This window comes from Salvelinus namaycush, chromosome 33 (assembly GCF_016432855.1).
Source record: "Salvelinus namaycush isolate Seneca chromosome 33, SaNama_1.0, whole genome shotgun sequence".
NCBI classification, from domain to species: domain Eukaryota; kingdom Metazoa; phylum Chordata; class Actinopteri; order Salmoniformes; family Salmonidae; genus Salvelinus; species Salvelinus namaycush.
This window is the reverse complement of record NC_052339.1, coordinates 4,194,933-4,217,430: the sequence shown is the minus strand read 5'-3', so window position 1 is coordinate 4,217,430 and position 22,498 is coordinate 4,194,933. Positions and strand designations below refer to the sequence as shown.

Genomic DNA, 22,498 nt, shown 5'->3' with positions numbered 1-22,498 from the left:
TACACTGTCCAGCCTCTCCCAGACCAGTTGTGATAGGTACTTTGGAAGGAGGTTTTTGGTCTTCTATAATCCCATTCATATTAACCCCCCCCTTCTCTTCTTTATCTCAGAACTCTCTCATTTCATTTTAAGTGTCTTGATCTAAAGTTCGGATTGGGCCCAATATGAACAGTCTGTCCTGTGCTGCATCCCAAATAGCACCCTATTCCCAACATAGGGCACTACTTTTGGCGAGAGCCCTATGGGCCCAGGTGGGGAAAAGTAGTGCACTATGTAGGGAACCGGGTGCCATTTGGGGTGCGGACCCTGGGCTCTCTCAGCTGCTGCCATGGCCATTTGCAGTGCTAGGGGGTCTAGGGGAAGGAAGGAGAGAGAGAAGATGAACATTTGGGCGAGAGAATTGCCTAGCGGTGCCTGAGCAGAAGTGAGGATGTGCTGCTCCTATATTTAGACTTTTAAGTCACAAGTGAGTTAAGTTAGCAAGACGGAACACCCTGGACCCTCTAAACTGGCCAGGGGGTGTGTGGGTGGGTGGGTGTGTGTGTGTGCGCGCATGCGTGCTCATGTATACAGACACACACACACATAGGTCAGAGTTCAGCTGCTAGAGGGGCTCAGTGCTGTTCCAGTCTGCCTCTTCACCATGCTTTATTTACATCGAGGGGCAGAATAACACTTGAAACGTCTTAGATTGCATCTAAGGATGGCCTAAATGTGATGGCCTTTAAAATAGGCCATGCCACTGCTTGTGATGACTTAGCATGCATTCCTTTATTCGGGGTGAGGTTGAGCTGTCGATCGTCTGTCAGTGTCTGTGTGGTTTCCATTCAGACAGGGAGTGGCTCATACTGCTTGTCTATGTCTCTTAACACAAACACACACACACACAGTAAAAATAAAGAAATGGCTTTTAAATACTTCTCCCATCTTCCGACCGGACCTCCTGATGTGTTGGTTTAGAGCCAAACGATATTACATAAGGCTTTACATGATTCAGACATTTGCAGGACTTATTTTTGTTTGTGAAAGCAATAGTCTGATGGTGACGGGTTTTGACCTTTTTCTGTTGTGCCGCGCTCATAACCGCCCGGTTATGATTCCAATCACAGTAACCATATGTCTGCTCAATTGTAGGTTAGTGTGGTTGTAAATGGAATTGGTTTTATTGAATTCCATTTCCACCCAAACGTTTAGATCTCTGTGTAACATTTCTTGTAAAGTTTTCTGTAATCTTTGTTTGAAAGATGAAGGGTGGTTCCCACACAAAAAGCTAACTTTTTTTTATCAACTCAAAATATTTGTATGAACATAAGATTCAACAACTGAGACATAAATTGAACAAGTTCCACAGACATGTGACTAACAGAAATGAAATAATGTGTCCCTGAACAAAGGGTGGGGGGGTCAAAATCAAAAGCAACAGGCAGTATCTGGTGTGGCCAGTGGCTGCATTAAGTACTGCAGTGTGTCTCCTTCTCATGGACTGCACCAGATTTGCCAGTTCTTGCTGTGAGATGTTACCCCGCTCTTCCACCAAGGCACCTGCAATTACCCGGACATTTCTGGGGGAATGGCCCTAGCCCTCACCCTCCGATCCAATAAGTCCCAGACGTGCTCAATGGGATTGAGATCCGGGCTCTTCGCTGGCCATGGCAGAACACTGACATTCCTGTCTTGCAGGAAATCACGCACAGAACGAGCAGTATGGCTGATGCCATTGTCATGTTGGAGGGTCATGTCAGGATGAGCCTGCAGGAAGGATACCACATGAGGGAGGAGTATGTCTTCCCTGTAACGCACAGCGTTAAGATTGCCTGCAATGACAACAAGCTCAGTCCGATGATGCTGTGACACACCGCCCCAGACTATGACGGACCCTCCACCTCCATCCCATTCCAGAGTACAGGCCTCGGTGTAACGCTCATTCCTTCAATGATAAATGCAAATCCGACCATCACCCCTGGTGAGACAAAACCGCGACTCGTCAGTGAAGAGCACTTTTTGCCAGTCGTGTCTGGTCCAGCGACGGTGGGTTTGTGCCCATAGGCAACGTTTTTGCCGGTGATGTCTGGTGAGGCCCTCAGTCCAGCCTCTCTCAGCCTATTGCGGACAGTCTGAGCACTGATGGAGGGATTGTGTATTCCTGGTGTAACTCGGGCAGTTGTTGTTGCCGTCCTGTACCTGTCCTGTGCAGGTGTTGTTACACGTGGTCTGCCACTGCGAGGATGATCAGCTGTCCGTCCTGTCTCCCTGTAGCGCTATCTTAGGCGTCTCACAGTATGGACATTGCAATTTATTGCCCTGGCCACATCTGCAGTCCTCATGCCATCTTGCAGCATGCCTAAGGCACGTTCACACAGATGAGCAGGGACCCTGGGCATCTTTATTTTGGTGTTTTTCAGAGGCAGTAGAAAGGCCTCTTTAGTGTCCTAAGTTTTCATAACTGTGACCTTAATTGCCTACCGTCTGTAAGCTGTTAGTGTCTTAACGACCGTTCTACAGGTGGATGTTCATTAGTTGTTTATGGTTCATTGAACAAGCATGGGAAACAGTGTTTAAACCCTTTACAATGAAGATCTGTGAAGTTATTTGGATTTTTACGAATTATCTTTGAAAGACGAGAGTCCTGAAAAAGGGCAGTTTCTTCTTTTTGCTGAGTTGATAGATAATTTTTTTTCTTGCTCTTTCTTTAACACATAACTTGAACCGTGAACCTCTCCATGGAATGAAATGGTCAGATCCCACGAACACTCCAACCCTTCAAACATTTCACAGCAGACTCATTAAAGATGTAAAAATCACGAGATGATCTCCTCCTCAAACGTTAAAACCCCAAACGAATCAGGAAGCACAGAGCTGCTTCACTTCACCACCACATCTCATTTTGTTTCATTAAATAGAGAGATCTTCTGTTCGGGGTTCAGAGCAGAGAAAAGAGAGGCGCCACTTTTACCCACCCCTCGACTTCCCTCTCCCTGCTCGACAGAAACCACTGGGATTCATTACAAGTCAGTTATGGTAATAGTTCCTTTTGCCAGGGGAAGTGGGGTGCTTGGAAAAGCATCAGAGGCTTTTTTTTCCCTACACGTTTTTCCTTTCACAAACATATTTTATTTAGATCGCATTTAGATGTGCAAATTGATCGGAGGAGAGAGAGAGAGAGAGCAAAGAAGGGGGAGGAAAGCTTGTTCCCTCCCAAGCTCCAAGGCAGGGTGCTGTGGGTTGGGGAGAGAGAGACACTCCCGAAGAATCCCGCTCCCTTATTCATGTGAGCCTGGAACGTTTGTATTCTCCTAACCTCATTACGGAATATGGATTCGCACAAAGTAACTGTGCTGCAGCAGTAGGGTGCCGACCGAAACCTCCTTCCCTTATCCACTTCACTCTCTGAAATTCTGACTTCTGACTTCCTCATATCGGATAAACCCACGAGACAGAATGTCATGTTTCATAAATCACAACACTCTCTGAAAATACATGAGAACAGTAGAGCCAACTTAATTTGGGAAGGTTTGTGTACTGACTTAATTTGACTAAATTTGAGAGGGTTAGTGTAGTGACATGATTTGACTAAATTTGAGAGGGTTAGTGTAGTGTGTAGCCTAACACTTGAGTAGCCTGTAAGGGAGGAGGAGAGATGGCTCACATGCCGAACCTGAACTGTTCATTCTCCCCCATCTGTTTCACTACTCGTCTTGAATGACAGGCGCAGGGAGTGGAGGGCTGCTAGTTGAGCCCACTGACGCAGAACTGAAATCCTTCATACAGTTGTATCAAGTGGGCTGGATGTCCTTTGGGTGGTGGACCATTCTTGATACACATGGGAAACTGTTGAGTGTGAAAAACCCAGCAGCGTTACATTTCCTGACACAAACCGGTCCGCCCGGCAAATACTACCATACACTGTTCAAAGGCACTTAAATATTTTCTTGCCCATTCACCCTCTGAATGGCACACAAACACAATCTACACTCTACGGTGTATTCGGAAAGTATTCAGACCCCTTGAATTTTCCCACATGTTGTTATGTTACAGCCTTATGAAAAATGTATTAAATTGGGTTTCCCCCCCCTCATCAATGTACATACAATACCCCATAATGACAAAGTGAAAGAAAATGTTTTGCAAATGTATTAAAAATAAAGAACTGAAGTATTCAGACCCTTTACTCAGCACCTTTGGCAGCGATTACAGCCTCTAGTCTTCTTGGGTATGATGCTACAAGCTTGGCACACCTGTATTTGGGGAATTTCTCCCATTCTTCTCTGCAGATCCTCTGGTACCCTTCCCCAGATCTGTGCTTCGACACAATCCTGTCTTGGAGCTCTACGGACAATTCCTTCGACCTCATGGCTTGGTTTTTGCACTGACATGCACTGTCAACTGTGGAACCTTATATAGACAGGTGTGTGCCTTTCCAAATCATGTCCAATCAATTGAATTTACCACAGGTGGCCTCCAATCAAGTTGTAGAAACATCTCAAGGATGATCAATGGAAACAGGATGCAAAACAGGAGCTCAATATCGAGTCTCATAGCAAAAGGTCTGAATACTTATGCAGGTTATTTATTTAAACAAAACAAAAAATTATACATTTGCAGAAATGTCTAAAAACATGTTTTCGCTTTGTCATTATGGGGTATTGTGTGTAGATTGATGAGGAAAATATTTTATTTATAATCCATTTTAGAATAAGGCTGTAATGTAAAAAATACTGAATACTTTCCCGAATGTACTGTATACAAAAGTATGTGGACACCCCTTCAAATTAGTGGAGTCGCCTATTTCAGCCATACCCGTTGCTGCTCAATGCATAGTGCCGACTGTAAAGGTTAGGTGGAAGAGGAATAATGGTCTGGGGCTGTTTCTCATGTTTCTTAGTGCCCCTTAGTTCCAGTGAAGGGAAATCCTAACGCTACAGCATACAATTACATTCTAGATGATTCTGTGCTTCCAACTTTGTGACAACGGTTTGGGGAAGGCCCTTTCCTGTTTCAGCATGACAATGCCCCCATGCACAAAGCGAGGTTCATACAGAAATGGTTTGTCGAGATCGGTGTGGAAGAACTTGACTGGCCTGCGCAGAGCCCTGACCTCAAACCCATCGAACACCTTTGGGATGAATGCCGACTGCGAGCCAGGCCGAATCACCCAACATCAGTGCCTGACCTCACTAATGCTCTTGTGGCTGCATGGAAGCAAGTCCCTGCAGCAATGTTCCAACATCTAGTGGAAAACATTCCCAGAAGAGTGGAGGCTGGCAGCAAAGGGGGGACCAACTCCATATTAATGCTCATGATTTTGGAATGAGATGTTCGTCGAGCAGGTGTCCACATACTTTTGGTCATGTAGTGGATGTCTCAAGGCTTAAAAATCCTTCTTTAACCTGTCTCCTCCCCTTCATCTACACTGATTTTGAAGTGGATTTAACAAGTGACCTCAATAAGGGATCTTAGCTTTCACCTGGATTCACCTGGTCAGTCTGTCTCATGGAGAAATCAGGTGTCCTTAATATTTTGTGCACTCATGTGTTTCGTACCCTCAGTTCAACTTCCGTGTCACTTTAAGCCTTATCGCACAGATGAGTATTTCTCCCCTCTTTCTCTTCAGTTGCTCGTCTGAGTTCATTTATTTCCTGTTTGGCTGTGCGGCGGCAGTGAGAAGCAAGTAGCCAGAGATAAAATCCAGCCGGGCCTTTTCAGTCGGGCACTCTGCTCTCGCTTGCTCCCGGCGGCCATTACTGGAACCTGGGTTACCCCGGGCGTGAATTAAGGAGGCCGGGCGCGTTTGGCGGGCCAGCTGGTAGAGGGAGAGGAGGATAATAAGTCCACAGAGAACAGCGGGAGGGTGGGATGGAGGGATTGAGGGAGGGAGGGAGGGATGAGACCCGACAAAACCCAAGGACCTTCAAAGGCACTCATGATTCCTCTATTAGCAGAGTATATACTGTATGTATCTGGTTTGTCTCATGCTGGCATAGGGACACACACTGCTGCCTAGCACACACACACACACACACACACTGATGTCTGGCACACACACACACACACACTCTGACTCACTTCCATCAGGGCAGTGAGGGAAATAATTATATATATATAACCTATATACAGGTTTTCTTCTGGATCAAAATGGGCCTCAGGCGATGGGCGTGGCCTATGGTGCGGTCACTGACCAAACATTTCCTGTTAGCCGCAACGACACACTGTAGCTGTTTTAAAGCACATTTCCTGCGATTCTACACATTTTGCCATGGCTTATGCTTATCTACAGTATAGACTGCATAGCTGGTTTACGTTTACACTAAAAAAGTTCTTCCATCCCAAAAATTATTTTATATGATTATTATTATCATTTTTTTTGGGGGGGGGGGACTTGGACATAGGCGACATGAAAAAACAGCCCATCCAAAACTTTTCTAGGCAGAAACCATCCCGATATAAAATGAAAAAAACAGATTAGGCACAGCACTCAGTGTATGTAGAGTGTGTGTGCGCACGTGTGAGTACGTTTTGTCCGTCATTTCGTGAACAGTTTGTGACAAGGGTTTTTCCACGGTGTGAAAGAAATAGGGCGGGCGGCGGTTTGGGAGAGATTAAACACGAAGTTGGCAGAGATTCACGCAATCCGATGCAACACTGGCGCAAGGCGAGCGCTTCCCTCATGTTTCGTAAACCAGAACACACTCCAACATAAATTACTGCTTACATAACACACAGACCACAGCAGTCGGGTCAGTATGAGCAGCTAGCGCCCCTTCAAACACACACCGGCTCCAGATCCACACCAAGCCATGGGGAAAAGGATGGGGCATCCAATCACACACACACAAAATGCACGTACGTGCTCCCGAATGGTGCAGCGGTCTAAGGCACCGCATCTCAGTGCTAGAGACACTGAGACACTACAGACACTGGTTCGATCCCGGGCTGTATCACAACCGACCGTGATTGGGAGTCCCATAGAGTCCCATAGGGCGGCGCACAATTGGCCGGGTTAGGGAAGGGTTTGGCCGAGGTAGGCCGTCATTGTAAATAAAAATTTGTTCTTAACTGACTTGCCTACTGAAATAAAAAATGTAATGCGTACTCACACAATACACACACACACACACACAATACACATTCACACACAGTCAATACACAACACATACAGTGCATTCGAACATTTTCAGACCCCTTGACTTTTCCTACATTTTGTTACGTTACAGCCTTATGCTAATATTGATTAAATCGTTTTTTTCATTCATCAATCTACAAACAATACCCCATAATGACAAAGCAAAAACGGGTTTTTAGATTTTTGGGGCAAATTTATAAACATTTTATTGAATCCATTTTAGACTAAGGCTGTAACGAAACAAAATGTGGAAAAAGTCAAGGGGTCTGAATACTTTCCGAATGCCCTGTATACACACAGTACCCTCATGGCATTGGATCAACGGATTAACAAGGCAATTATTCGCATAGAAGTGCTGGAGAGGGGCTGTTGACTGCTTGACTGCTTACACGGCTCAGTAAATACAACGCCAGTCGTGGTGGCATAACACCATGGGCTGCATCTCAAATGGCATCCTCTGCTCTATATAGCGCACTTCTTTTGACCAGAGCCCTATAGGTTTCAGAGGAGGCTGGTGGGAGGAGCTATAGGAGGACGGGCTCGTTGTAATGTAAGTAGGGGAAAAGGGTGCCATTTGAGATGCAGCCCATGGACCGAAGCCAGCTTTCTCTCACGGACTTCTGTTCACAAGGGAAAGAGTTTGTTTCCCAGAGTGTTGTCTGCAAGAGATAAACGGTAGTTATCGCTCTGCCACAGTAATCAGAGACATCAAATTAAACAGAGTTTTCACGTGACTTTGTTGACGCTGTGCCAAAGTATGACTCGGCCGTGATTAGAAATTTTCCTTGGATCCTTTATGCTTTTTCTCCGTCCTCTTTACTGTGCCATGTTTAATTTCACTGACTCTCTCTCCCTTCTCTCTCTCCCTTCTTGCTCTCTCTCCCTTCTCTCTCTTGCTCTCTTTCGCGCTCTCTCCCTTCTCACTCTCTCTCATCTCTTTCACTCTCTCTCCCTTCTCTCCCCCTTCTCTCTCTCTCATCTCTTTCACTCTCTCCCTTCTATCTCCCTTCTCTCTCTCCCTTCTTTCGCTCTCTCTCCTCTCTCTCTCTTTCTTCTCCTCTCCAGGATATTGCGGACCCGGTCTCTAGAATGGTACTATAACAACGTGAAGAGCCGCTTCAAGAGGTTCGGCAGTGCCAAGGTTCTGAAGACGCTCTACAGGAATCACATAGTGGAGAGAGGAGGCATTTTGGATCTACCAGGTACATGTAAAAGCCTCCTCGTGGCCTTTCATGACTGCGTCAGTCCAGAGCAAACTCTCTCCCTCTCTCTGTCTTCCTGTGCATAACAGTGTCATATCTCTGGAGTTTAAAATATCTATTGAACATTCCACCCCCAAAAAGTATTTTAATTATATGAAGAGTGCCTTGGTCCAGCTTAATTTAATGACCAAATATCTCTCTGGGCTTCTATGGTCCCTGTCTATACTACTGCCTGGCCCATTATGTGTGCTATGTCGGTTAATGCGCATTAACAGCTCTCAGTCATTAACTCAACTACAGGGGGCAAAAGGTCTCGCGTCACATTTCCACTCGCGCACATACAGTAGAGAGAACCACAGTCACGAGGAACAGAACCAATGGCCATCGGATATACACAGCCCCGCTTTCGCCCTAACACCGACTGTCTCACACACACACACACACACACACACACACACATTATCTCTCTTTCGTATGGACACATTATCTCTTTTTCTACCCACACACTCACTCCCTCACTCCCTCACCCCCCCTTCCCCCACATACGTCATCTCTCTTTCATACCCAAACACACTCATCATCCACCACCGGCCAGCCTCCTGGACACAGTAGCTGGTACTAATCCCTGAGGTTTGAGAGGGGTAATCCTTGTGTAATATTAGCAGACAGCTAGCGTTAAGGCTGCTGCTCAGTAAGCCTAATGGGGGAGAGAAGAGAGTGGTCATGCTGCCAGGCCTGGGTGGGGTGGTGGTGATGGGGCGGCAGCTGCTCTGCTGGGTCGTTCAATCCCCTGAGTGGTCTGGGCCACTTTGGCCTCTGAATGATTAGTTCCTGCTGTGGGAACAGTGGAGACACGTTTTTATCTGGCCTCATCCTCTCATAATCCAGATGCCATTGTTTCCCCCTACCCTCATCTGCCTGGTCGGTTGGAGTGTATAGGGTTAGGGGATATTACCGTGGTATAGCACAGCGGGTTAAAGGGGCAATCTTGAATTCAAAACAACAACAGCGGTGCGATGGGGTTTAAAAAAAGTTATATAACGTCAATAATTAATAGCTCTCTATAAAAATGTATTTTCAAATGCCAGATTGACCCTTTAAAGGGATGAGGTGATTGAACAGCGGGGTACACCTCCCTGACTTCCAATGCTGATGTGGAACAGGCTGGCGTTGTCAAAAGTGTCCAACATGGCCATTAAGCCTACTATTAGTGGCAGTGCTAATAGTGCTCGTCATGGCAGGAATAGGGCCACTGTATTTTCTTCCCCAGCCTACCGGAGCAGCTGCTAGTCATAGCAGTTATAGTACCTGTCAAAAGTTTGGACACACCTACTCATTCAAGGGTTTTTATTTTGACTGTTTTCTACATTTACTCTTTTCTAAACTATGACATAACCGATATGGAATCATGTAAAAGGTGTTAAAAAAATCAAAATATATTTGAAATTTGAGATTCTTCAAAGTAGCCACCCTTTGTCTTGAGGACAGCTTTGCACACTCTTGGCATTCTCTCAACCAGCTTCATGAGGCAGTCACCTGGAATACATTTCAATTAACAGGTGTGCCTTGTTAAAAGATATTTTGGAATTTCTTTCCTTAATTCTTTTGAGCCAATCAGTTGTGTTGGTATACAGAAGATAGCCCTATTTGGTAAAAGAGCAAGTCCATATTATGGCAAGAACAGCTCAAATAAGTGCTGTCGCAAAAGCAAGCAAGCGCTAGGATGAAACTGGCTCTCATGAGGACCGCCACAGGAAAGGAAGACCCAGAGTTACCTCTGCTGCAAAGGATAAGTTCATTAGAGCTACCAGCCTCAGAAATTACAGCCCAAATAAATGCTTCTCAGAGTTTAAGAGTTCTCAGGCCTTCGTGGTCGAATTGCTGCAAAGAAAGCACTACTAAAGGACACCAATAAGAAGAAGAGACTTGCTTGGGCCAAGACACACGAGCAATGGACATTAGACCGGTGGAAATCTGTCCTTTGTTCTGATGAGTCCAAATTTGATATTTTTGGTTCCAACCGCCGTGTCTTTGTGAAACGCAGAGTAGGTGAACGGATGATCTCAACGTGTGTGGTTCCCACCGTGACTCATGGAGGAGGAGGTGTGATGGTGTGGGGGTGCTTTGCTGGTGACACTCTGTGATTTATTTAGAATTCAAGGCACACTTTACCAACATGGCTACCACAGCATTCTGCAGCGAGTGAAGTAAATGCAGCCAACAAGTACTCAGCATAAGTGAGAACTACTTCAAACTGTTGCAAGTTATTCCAGGTGCAGCTGGTTGAGAGAATGCCAAGTGTTTTCAAAGCTGTCATCAAGGCAAAGGGTGGCTACTTTGAAGAATCTCAAATATAAAATATATTTTTGTATATAACACTTTTGGTTGCTACATGATTCCAGATGTGTTATTTCATAGTGTTGATGTCTTCACTTTTGTTCTACAATGTAGAAAATAGTCCAAATAAAGGAAAACCCTTGAATGAGTAGGTGTTTTTGACAGGTACTGTATATCACTGTTTGAAGCATTAGGAGTGTCAAAGCTCCACTACTGTTGTGTTGACTGGTGACTCTTTGCCCACCTGACTGGTGGCTGTTGGTCCAATCAGTTCCACTGTCTGTGTGTCCCTGTACAGTCCAGAAGGCCCTCCTGTCCCAATCCGTCTTCCCAGCTGTCCCCATCTGATCCCCTATCCTCCCCTTCCCTTTCTCCTCCTCTCACTGCCACTCTTATGTCACACGGGGACAAAATAGGATTAGCTGCTAGCCATTTCAGATGAGCTGAACAGATTATACTGCATGAGAGTCACAAACACGCACCACGGCATCACACCGACGCGTGCGTGTTTGTGACTCTCATTTGTGCGGCCATGTGTGTTGTTCCTGAGAATGTCCTCCTCACCATTCTGAGTGTGCTCTCCCTCCTCCTCCTCGTATATTAGATTGAAAGGGGAGAGATTGTAAAGATGTACCCATAATGGGTCAAGGCGATGGTGCTGTAGAACTACTGGATGAAGACATGTTGTTTTTATCTGAGCCAGTGGTGGAAAAAGTACTCAGTTGTCATACTTGAGTAAATGTAAAGATACCTTCATCGAAAATGTGAAAGTGAAAGTCACCCAGTTACATACTACTTGAGGAAAAGTCTAAAAGTATTTGGTTTTAAATATACTTAAGTATCAAAAGTAAATGGAATTGCTCAAATCTACTTAGGTAGTAAAAGTAAATGTATTCGTAATTTTGAATTCCTTATATTATGGAAACCAGACAGCACAATTTCTTATTTATTTACGGATAGCCAACACTCTGACATTAATTTGCAAACAAAGCATATGTTTTTAGTGAGTCCGCCAGATCAGAGGCAGTAGGGATGAACAGTGATGTTCTCTTGATAAGTGTGTAAATTGGGCCATTTTCCTGTCAAAATGTAACAAGTACTTTTGGGTGTCAGGGAAAATGTATGGAGTAAAAAGTACATTATTTTCTTTAGGAATGTAGTGAAGTAAAAGTAGAAGTTGTCAAAAATATAAATAGTAAAGTAAAGTACAGATGCCCCCCCAAAAAACGACTGAAGTAAAAATACTTTGAAGTACTACTTAAGTACTTTACACCACTGATCTGAGCCCACAATGTATGAAGGCACATTTTATTGACATAACAAACTATACCTCGATTGATCTGAAAGTAGGGAGATCTATCTGACTACAGCTGTTGGTTTGAGTTGAGGAGCTTTTGACAAACTAGAGGAAAAGTCAAGCGCCTTCGAAAAAGAGCAGATAGTATTTGAAAGTAATAGATCACTTTCCGCTCACTTGAAAATCACAGGTGAATGAAGGTTAGATTTAACGCCGTTGCCATTTTTAAAGGGATAATTCACCCAAATTACAAAATCATATATTGGTGTCTGTACCCTGTAAGCAGAACAAGACTTTGACTCATGGTTTTGGGGAAAAAATGTGGAAAAAGTGAGCATTTGGAAACAGTGGCCAGGTGAACAAAACCAAAGCACTTTCCTGTAAACAATTGTTGGAAAAATTACTTGTGTCATGCACAAAGTAGAAGTCCTAACCGACTTGCCAAAACTATAGTTTGTTAACAAGAAATTTGTTTAGTGGTTGAAAATCGAGTTTTAAGGACTCCAACCTAAGTGTATGTAAACTTCCGACTTCAACTGTATTCGTCGTATGCAGTGAAATTTAAGATCTGTACCAGTGTGACCTACAAGCAGCAGTTCTGCTGAACTTATATGATGGATGTGGCCCTAGGGACCTGTGTGTGTGCGTGCGTGCGCTGTTTCTGCCTGTGTGCGAGTGTCCGTTCGTTCGTATGTGTGCTCGTTTTAAACATGGATAAAGGGTTGGTCGGAGCAGCCACACAATGGGCCATGTATAACCCAAAGCATTGGCGAAGAGGTGAAGGGAGTCACATGCAATATGTCAGGGTCTCACTCCAACCACATCTACCCTACTACTCTACACATTCAACCCTAGACCCGTCATCCTAGACTCAAACATTCATCCTAGACCTGTCCATCTATAGAGAATAGGCTATCTGAAAAGATCTATGTTTACCAATTCTCACCAAGGTATATTTCTGTTCAGTATTTATCAAAAGATGTGGAGCGTTTGAGCCGTGTTTGTACACACTATGTGACAGCTACGGGATTGCTTGTTTGGAAATGCAACACGTTGACTCGTGCAATACTTTCACTAAGCAATCAACACGCTGTCAAAGAGAGCGCATCGTGTTTTCCTGCTTGCGTCCCAAATGGCTATTCCGTATGAGGCTCTGGTCTAACGTAGTGCACTAGAGTATATAGGAAATGGGGTGACATTTGGCACGCAGCTCTGACTCACTATCTTTTCACATCCAATCTTTTTCCAAGCTGGTCTGATTTAGTCAGAAGACCATTTAGTGAAAAGAAAGATCAGAATTGGGCTGCCTGTCTAAACACAGCCTAAGAAACAGCCAGTCCTTGTCACCTCTAAAAATCCCACTCTCTGTATTAGAGACTGAGAGGGAACAGCTTGTTCTGTGTGCAGGGTATGTTTGCATGTGTCTGTTCGTATGTGTGTCCTAGAGGTCTCTGTTCTCCAGCCTCAGTGTGGCCCGGGAATTGTCAAACAGAGCCAGCACCACACAGTGAAAAGAACAAACTCGACCTAATGCAATCTAGGTTTAATACACCCACATGCGCAAACTACTATAATGTTTTACAGCAGAAGCAAGTGGGCATCCCTGGGATAGTGGCGCACCGTAAATGTTTATGGAGAACAATGTGATAACATTCACAGAACCACAAGATAACGTTCCCCAATCATTACAACTCAAGTCACATTTTATTTGTTCCATGCGCCGAATACCACTGGTGTGGCAACTGGTGTGGCTGTAGTCTATGGTTTGGGTGACTGGAGTCTTTGGCAATTTTTCGGGCCGTCCTATGACACAGCCTGATATAGAGGTCCTGGATGGCAGGAAAATCACCGGCCCCGGTGATGTACTGGGCTGTCCCCACCACCCTCTGTAGCGCTTTGCAGTCAAGAGGGCGGTGCATTTTCCATTACAAGTGGGGATGCAGCAAGTTAATATGCTCTCAATGGTGCAGCTGTAGAACTTTTTGAGGATCTGAGGGCCAAATCTTTTCAGCCTCCTGATGGGGAAGAGGAGTTGTCGTGCCCTCTTCATGACTGTGCGGGTGTGTGTGGACCATGTTAAGTCCTTAGTGATGTGGACCTGAAGGAACTTGAAGCTCTCGACCCACTCCACAACAGCCCCGTCATCGACGTGGATGGGGACGTTCTCTCCCCTCTTTCTCCTATAGTCTACGATCAGCTCCTTGGTCTTACTGACGTCGAGGGAGAGGTTGTTGTGCTGGCACCACACTGCTAAGTCTCTGACCTCCCTTTAGGCTGACTCATCGCCATCGGTAATCAGGCCTACCACCGTCGTGGCAAACTTGATGATGGTTGGAGTCATGCGTGGCTGAACAGGGAGTCCCCGAGGGGACGAAGCACACAACCCTGAGGGGCCCTCGTCTTGACGGTCAGCGTGGCGGAGGTGTTGTTGCCTACCCTTACTACCTGGGACCTTCCCGTCAGGATGTCCAGGATCCAGTTGCAGAGGGAGGGTTTCAGTCCCAGGGTCCCTAGCTTAGAGATGAGCTTGGAGGGGACTATGGTGTTGAACGCTGAGCTGTAGTCTCTGAACAGTGTTTTCACATAGTTATTTCCCCTCTTGTCCAGGTGGGAGAGGGCAGTGTTAAGTACAATTACAATTGTGTTGGGGCGGTATGTGAATTAGAGTGGGTCTAGGGTGTCTGAGATGGTGTTGATGTGTGTCATTACCAGCCTTTCAAAGCACTTCATGATTACAGATAGAAATTTAGGCAGGTTACCTTAGAGCTCTTGGGAACAGGGACAATGGTGGTCAGCTTGAAACGTGTTGCGGTTACAGACTGGGACAAGGAGAGATTGAAAATGTCTGTGAGACACTTGCCAGCTGATCTCCAGCATGCTTTGAGTATGTCCCCTGGTATTCTGTCGCCGACCTTGTGATTGTTAACCTGTTTAAACATTTTGCTCACATCGGTCACACAGTCATCCGAAAATACAGGGGCTTTCACGCAAGGCACTGTGTTATATTCCTCGAAGCGAGCACAAAAGGCATTTAGCTCATTTGGGAGTTATGCATTGCTGGGCAACTCAAGTCTGGGTTTCCCTTTGTAACCCGTTATCATCTGCAAGCCCTGCCACTGGTACTTCCTGTTTGAGTTTTTGTCAGTAAACAAGAAGCAGGATAATGGAGTCATGGTCAGATTTGCTGAAGGGAGGACGAGGGAATATATATTTGTATGCGTTTCTGTGGGTGGAATAAATGTGCTCTAGAATTTTAACACCCTCAGTGGTGCAGGAGACGTGGTGGTAGAAGTGAGGTAGGAGGGTTTTAAGTCTCCACTTGTTAAAGTCTCCACCCACCAGAAACACTGCCTCTGGGTGAGCGGTTTCTTGTTTGCTTAAGGCCCCATACAATTTGTTGAGTGCCAGAGTGCTGTTGGTTTGTGGAGGGATGTAGACAGCGGTGATAATTACGGATGAGAACTCTCTTGGTAGATAAAAGGGTCTGCGGCTTACCATGAGGTGTTCTATATCAGGTGAGCAAAAGCTCCAGATTTCCTTCACACCTGAAGCAGCACACCATTTGTTATTTATTTTTAAAAAACACATTCTACCTGCTTTCGACATCCCCAAAGCCACGTTCCGATCCAGTCGCTGCATGGAGAATCGACAGAGTACTACTGCATAGCGTCATCATCCAGCAACGCTTCAGGAAGACACAGTATTGTAGCTTTTCAAGTCTCTCTGATAGGAGACTCTCGAATGAAGCTCATCCGTCTTATTCTCCAGTGACTGGACATTTGCCAATAGAACGGAGGGGAGCTCCATTCGGTTTTCTCTCCACCTCAATTTCACCAGGAATCCACCTCGTCTCCCCCATCTATGCCTGCAGTGTTTTGGTAGCCCATGGAACAAAGGAATAGGGTCCGGTATGAACAGTGGAACAGCTGAGTTGGTTGAAGTCATATTTGAAGTCGAAATCGAGGTTAGTAGCTTTCGATCGGATGTCCAGAAGTGCTTGGGGATCATATGTGATGATACTATGAACTTTCTGTACAAAAAAGTAAAGATAAATGTGATTAATTGAAGTCACTATATAGCAAAGTTGGGTTAGAACTCGTAAGATGTCGCCCTTCTCCGTCTGCACAATCTTAGGGACTCCAACGTCCAGGACCATCCCACTGGGCAAAGAGATCAGATCAACATCCAGCCTCGATTGATATTTTATTGTGTTGTCAACAAACACGAATTCAGTGATGCAACGCTGACGAAACGTGGTCGTTTGGATAAGGTACGGCGACATGATGTGGAAACAATGCTGACTCAACAAATTTTGGTCCCGTGAGAAGTGAGGTCAAACAAACACGGTGGCCGCGTTCCAGGCTGACTACATTGCAGACGCCTGCCAGATCGCACCACGTCCGGACAGGCGTTTAACATTATGAGCTATCCCGACAATATGATTTAGCAATCTGATGCCTGCCTGCACAGTCAGCGGCGTGACACGCATCCATTGCTCCATGCAATGCAGTGGCTACAATGTAGTCGGCCTGAAACGTGACAAATGTCATGACATCAGTTGGTTCGGTGAGCGCCTTCTGGTTGTACTATAGGTACTATACGTATAGCCCTAGCCAACCCAGTGAATCAGTGACTGTTGACCTTGGTTGTCTCTCTCCTGCTTCCTGCTGCTGCCTCTGGTCTTGGAACATTAGTGACTCACACACAGCCCTGTCCTGAAGTGTGTGTGTGTGTGTGTGTGTGTGTGTGTGTGTGTGTGTGTGTGTGTGTGTGTGTGTGTGTGTGTGTGTGTGTGTGTGTGTGTGTGTGTGTGTGTGTGTGTGGGGCGAAACACGCAATGCCAAACGCTGTGACATGCGGCACCAGGAGTGTATCTGCGATATGTCTGCCAGGACTTGAGTAGTTGTGTGTTTGTGAAAGGATTGTGTGAGCATGTTTGTTTGTGTGTGTGTGTTTATGCACTTTTGTGTGTGTGGTCCGTGCGTCTGTGTGTCCGTACGTGTGCACGCGCGGGTTTGTATGTGTGCCTGTTTGTTTACGGGATGGCATAGTGTAGTGCTACGGTCCCACAGAAGCCTGAGGTGATGTCATGATGTGACCTTAAGTGACTCTGATGTCAAAGACATATTCATCTGTCACTGTCTGTCAGATGTTTGAAGAGGTTTAAGGACACATAAAAACCAACACGCACGCACACACTATTGTAGAGGCGTTGTCGGTGTCAGAACAGAATTAGTAGGTGGAGAACAGAACAGAAATCCACCATGCCCATTACATCTCAACCCCTAATGGCACCTGATCTGCAGTGCCCCTGTTGGCCAGTATGTTTCACTACAACATGCAGCAGATGGAGCGGTCAGGTTTACTCTGTCTGTGCATTTCTCATTCATAATCTCGCTCTCTCTCTCTCTCTCTCTCTCTCTTTCTCTCTCTCTCTCTCTCTCTCTCTCTCTCTCTCTCTCTCTCTCTCTCTCTCTCTCTCTCTCTCTCTCTCTTTCTCTTTCTCTTTCTCTTTCTCTCTTTCTCTTTCTCTCTTTCTCTTTCTCTCTGTTGGTGTGTGAGCTGCCATGGTGTAAATGAAGGCCCAGTCATTGCTGAAAGCTGTGTGGGTATGCTGGGAAAGCGTGCGATGGCAGATGCTCTAGTATAATTGAAAGCTAGCTGTCTGAACTGCTGCTGGAGGAACTTCACCTTTTAAGTGGAGCTTTACCGACAGGAGTGTCTCACACACACACACACAGCCCAGTGTAGCCGTCGGCAGGGTAGTCATGGTGATATCGAGTGACTCCCCTCCCGAGCCGTCTGTGGGGAAAAGGTGAGACCGTGGTCAATGAGAAGAAATGAAACAGGAACAGTGAATATAGATCTCTCTCCATCTCTCTGGAATAAACAGACATGAGATGACGTAAGCTTCCTGGTTTGAGGAGGACACGCCCAGTGCAGGTGGGGAGGGGCTCTGTTCGGCGTGAAGGCTTGGGAGGGTCGAAACGATTCAGGAGAGGGTCATGACAGTGCATGTCGTGGCGGGGTGTTGTGTCATGGTTAAATCTGCGGGTTTCACGTGTTCGGTCTGTCTGACTGTCTGCCTACATCTAATTCTCACATCCTCAGAGTGTGTGTGTGTGTGTGTGAATGAGAGAGACGTAGACAAAAAGAGAAGGAAAGTGAGAAAACGAAAGAAAGAAACGGAAAAGCGTCACTGTGTCAGTAAACAAAATACCACACAGCCTCCGTCTTGTGATCCTGTTTGTTTACAGGGCATTGTTGTTGCTCCATTACCTTCATTGGGATGCGGTCATCGTCGGCGGTGCCAGTGTATCTCCCCGTCCTACTGCATCCATGATTTCAGGCTTTATTTATGCTGGGTAATATACTGCATGTTGTTGTTGGCTGTCTCTCTCCTTTTAAGTCACAATGAGCAGGCACACACACACACACACACACCCTGCATCTAAAACAGAGCAGAGGAGAGCGAGGCCTTGGAGCTGACCTGAAGCGCTCGAGACACATTCAGGAAGCTGACTTAAACCATTACGCTGTGGTGGAGTTGTGGGGCCACGAATCTCACTTATTATCAGAGGGGGGAACAAACAAGCCATCAAATGGACAAACATACTCCGGAGAGGTGTGGTGGGACGGTCGAAAGATGACAGAAAGAGGAGGAGGAACAGGGGAGGAAGAGGAAGGCCGGGAGGACACAGGACAGTGATGTGGACGAGGATGTCATTGGTGGGAGTTCTTGTCGGATCAAAGAAGAACTGAAAGACTCACCACTCCCTCTAAGCCGGACAGGACTAAAACTGTGACAACACAAGTCAACCTGTCCTATGCCTGACCAAGCAGAGTCCCACTACAGACAGACAGACCAACACAAGCAAGTCTGTCTGCTCGCCTTGTCCCAAATGTCACTGCAGTTTCAGCCTCACTGCACACAGACACTCAGAGGAGTCTTAGTGGCCTGCTGCGACTCCCACTGCTAGGTTCCGAGTGTTTTGTGTCACCGCTGAAGTCGTCACAGCCTCTGCCTCTCTACACGCACACACAGTTCAGCCCAGTACTTCAGAGGCACAAGCTGTGGCAGGGTGATCATTTCAGCTGTACCACCGGTGTTTGTCCCAGAGCTGTGGATCTTAGCTGCTAATTGAAGGAAGTCGATTGTTCCCGTGAGAGGACCTAAAATGTCAATGAAAGACCTCCTGGAGAAAACAGATGGCCCTATGGGATACATGTCTGCCAACAAATGGCCCTCTGCAATGGGGTGTGGTTTATGAAGAGTTGACACTACACAGGCGAACACACCGACGGATCATACACACACACATACACTACAGTACACAACACACGGCTGACAGAATGGGTTCAGGGATGTGTTGAAATGAATTGGGGCAGTGTTGTAGGTTCTCTGCTCTGCTGTTTCCTCCTGTTTCATATCATTGCTCTCCTCTGCTGATGAGGCTGAGGTTAGTTTCTCTCAGTGTGAGCCGAGGTACCTCCCAGCACAGTCCGTAGCTAACCTCTGACCTCTAACATCTGTGTCTGTCTCCCCTGTAGAAAGCAGTGTTCACGACGGAAGCAATGACAACGATGGCAGCGTCTGTGGCAGTGACTCAACCTTCTACAGGCAGAGTGAAGGTACACCACCTCATATAGAACCCAACCAATGATTAATGGTCATACTAGCTATATCTGTTTCATCATACTAGCTTATTGCATATAGCCACAGCATGACACAGCAGTACTGCTGCATGGTCCTCTTGTTCCAGAGGTCTGTGACCCTCCCAGTCGGCCACTGAATCACAGTAATCACGGCAGCACTCCACCACAGCCCTGACATGAGTCACCACAGCAGCACTCCACCACAGCCCTGACATGAGTCACCACAGCAGCACTCCACCACAGCCTTGACATGAGTCACCACAGCAGCACTCCACCACAGCCCTGACATGAGTCACCACAGCAGCACTCCACCACAGCCTTGACATGAGTCACCACAGCAGCACTCCACCACAGCCCTGACATGAGTCACCACAGCAGCACTCCACCACAGCCCTGACATGAGTCACCACAGCAGCACTCCACCACAGCCTTGACATGAGTCACCACAGCAGCACTCCACCACAGCCCTGACATGAGTCACCACAGCAGCACTCCACCACAGCCCTGACATGAGTCACCACAGCAGCACTCCACCACAGCCCTGACATGAGTCACCACAGCAGCACTCCACCACAGCCCTGACATGAGTCACCACAGCCCTGACATGAGTCACCACAGCCCTGACATGAGTCACCACAGCCCTGACATGAGTCACCACAGCAGCACTCCACCACAGCCTTGACATGAGTCACCACAGCAGCACAGCCCTGACATGAGTCACCACAGCACCACTCCACCACAGCCCTGACATGAGTCAACACAGCACCACTCCACCACAGCCCTGACATGAGTCAACACAGCACCACTCCACCACAGCCCTGACATGAGTCAACACAGCACCACTCCACCACAGCCCTGACATGAGTCACCACAGCAGCACTCCACCACAGCCCTGACATGAGTCACCACAGCAGCACTCCACCACAGCCCTGACATGAGTCACCACAGCAGCACTCCACCACAGCCCTGACATGAGTCACCACAGCAGCACTCCACCACAGCCCTGACATGAGTCACCACAGCAGCACTCCACCACAGCCCTGACATGAGTCAACACAGCACCACTCCACCACAGCCCTGACATGAGTCAACACAGCAGCACTCCACCACAGCCCTGACATGAGTCACCACAGCAGCACTCCACCACAGCCCTGACATGAGTCAACACAGCAGCACTCCACCACAGCCCTGACATGAGTCAACACAGCAGCACAGCCCTGACATGAGTCACCACAGCACCACTCCACCACAGCCCTGACATGAGTCACCACAGCAGCACTCCACCACAGCCTTGACATGAGTCACCACAGCAGCACTCCACCACAGCCCTGACATGAGTCACCACAGCAGCACAGCCCTGACATGAGTCACCACAGCCCTGACATGAGTCACCACAGCAGCACTCCACCACAGCCCTGACATGAGTCACCACAGCAGCACTCCACCACAGCCCTGACATGAGTCACCACAGCAGCACAGCCCTGACATGAGTCACCACAGCACCACTCCACCACAGCCCTGACATGAGTCAACACAGCACCACTCCACCACAGCCCTGACATGAGTCAACACAGCACCACTCCACCACAGCCCTGACATGAGTCACCACAGCAGCACTCCACCACAGCCCTGACATGAGTCACCACAGCAGCACTCCACCACAGCCCTGACATGAGTCACCACAGCAGCACTCCACCACAGCCCTGACATGAGTCACCACAGCAGCACTCCACCACAGCCCTGACATGAGTCACCACAGCAGCACTCCACCACAGCCCTGACATGAGTCACCACAGCAGCACAGCCCTGACATGAGTCACCACAGCACCACTCCACCACAGCCCTGACATGAGTCAACACAGCACCACTCCACCACAGCCCTGACATGAGTCAACACAGCACCACTCCACCACAGCCCTGACATGAGTCACCACAGCAGCACTCCACCACAGCCCTGACATGAGTCACCACAGCAGCACTCCACCACAGCCCTGACATGAGTCACCACAGCAGCACTCCACCACAGCCCTGACATGAGTCACCACAGCAGCACTCCACCACAGCCCTGACATGAGTCAACACAGCAGCACTCCACCACAGCCCTGACATGAGTCACCACAGCCCTGACATGAGTCAACACAGCAGCACTCCACCACAGCCCTGACATGAGTCACCACAGCCCTGACATGAGTCAACACAGCAGCACTCCACCACAGCCCTGACATGAGTCACCACAGCAGCACTCCACCACAGCCTTGACATGAGTCACCACAGCAGCACTCCACCACAGCCCTGACATGAGTCACCACAGCAGCACAGCCCTGACATGAGTCACCACAGCCCTGACATGAGTCACCACAGCAGCACTCCACCACAGCCCTGACATGAGTCACCACAGCAGCACTCCACCACAGCCCTGACATGAGTCACCACAGCAGCACTCCACCACAGCCCTGACATGAGTCACCACAGCAAATAGACAAGACCACCGTGTGTTTATCTGCCCCTCTAAAACAGACTCCCAAACACAAATGCGCTCACGTACAGAGAGAGAGCGAGAGACTCGCGCACACACTCAGACAGCACTAATTGCATTTTCTCTGCAACGGTAATGTTTTGTTTGTCTAGTATACTGTATCTCTAATTAAATCTGCCATTTAGCTAATGACCTCTCCTGAGAGGGCTGTAAGTAAACGTGTTGGTGCGTGTGTTGGCAGGGCACAGCATGGCAGAGACCCTCACGGTTGCCCTGCGCGTTGCTGAGGAGGCCATAGAGGAAGCCATCGCCAACGCAGAGGAATTCAGTGACAGCTTGGTGAGACAACACTCCTTCTCTTCCTCCCTTCTTTCTCTCCCGATACATCCATCCCTCTCTCTTTCTCTTTC

The 22,498-nt window shown here is 47.4% G+C and overlaps 1 protein-coding gene across 1 annotated transcript in view; it reads left to right on the top strand.

Annotated features, from left to right (window-relative positions):
- LOC120027643 (rab effector MyRIP-like) overlaps nucleotides 1–22,498 on the top strand; it is a 136,045-nt gene that overhangs the window by 98,331 nt on the left and 15,216 nt on the right. The window contains exons 3-5 of the mRNA XM_038972640.1: nucleotides 8,186–8,322; nucleotides 19,508–19,588; nucleotides 22,330–22,427. Of these exons, the coding sequence (XP_038828568.1) occupies nucleotides 8,186–8,322; nucleotides 19,508–19,588; nucleotides 22,330–22,427 (316 nt within the window). The remainder of the gene's footprint in view (nucleotides 1–8,185; nucleotides 8,323–19,507; nucleotides 19,589–22,329; nucleotides 22,428–22,498) is intronic.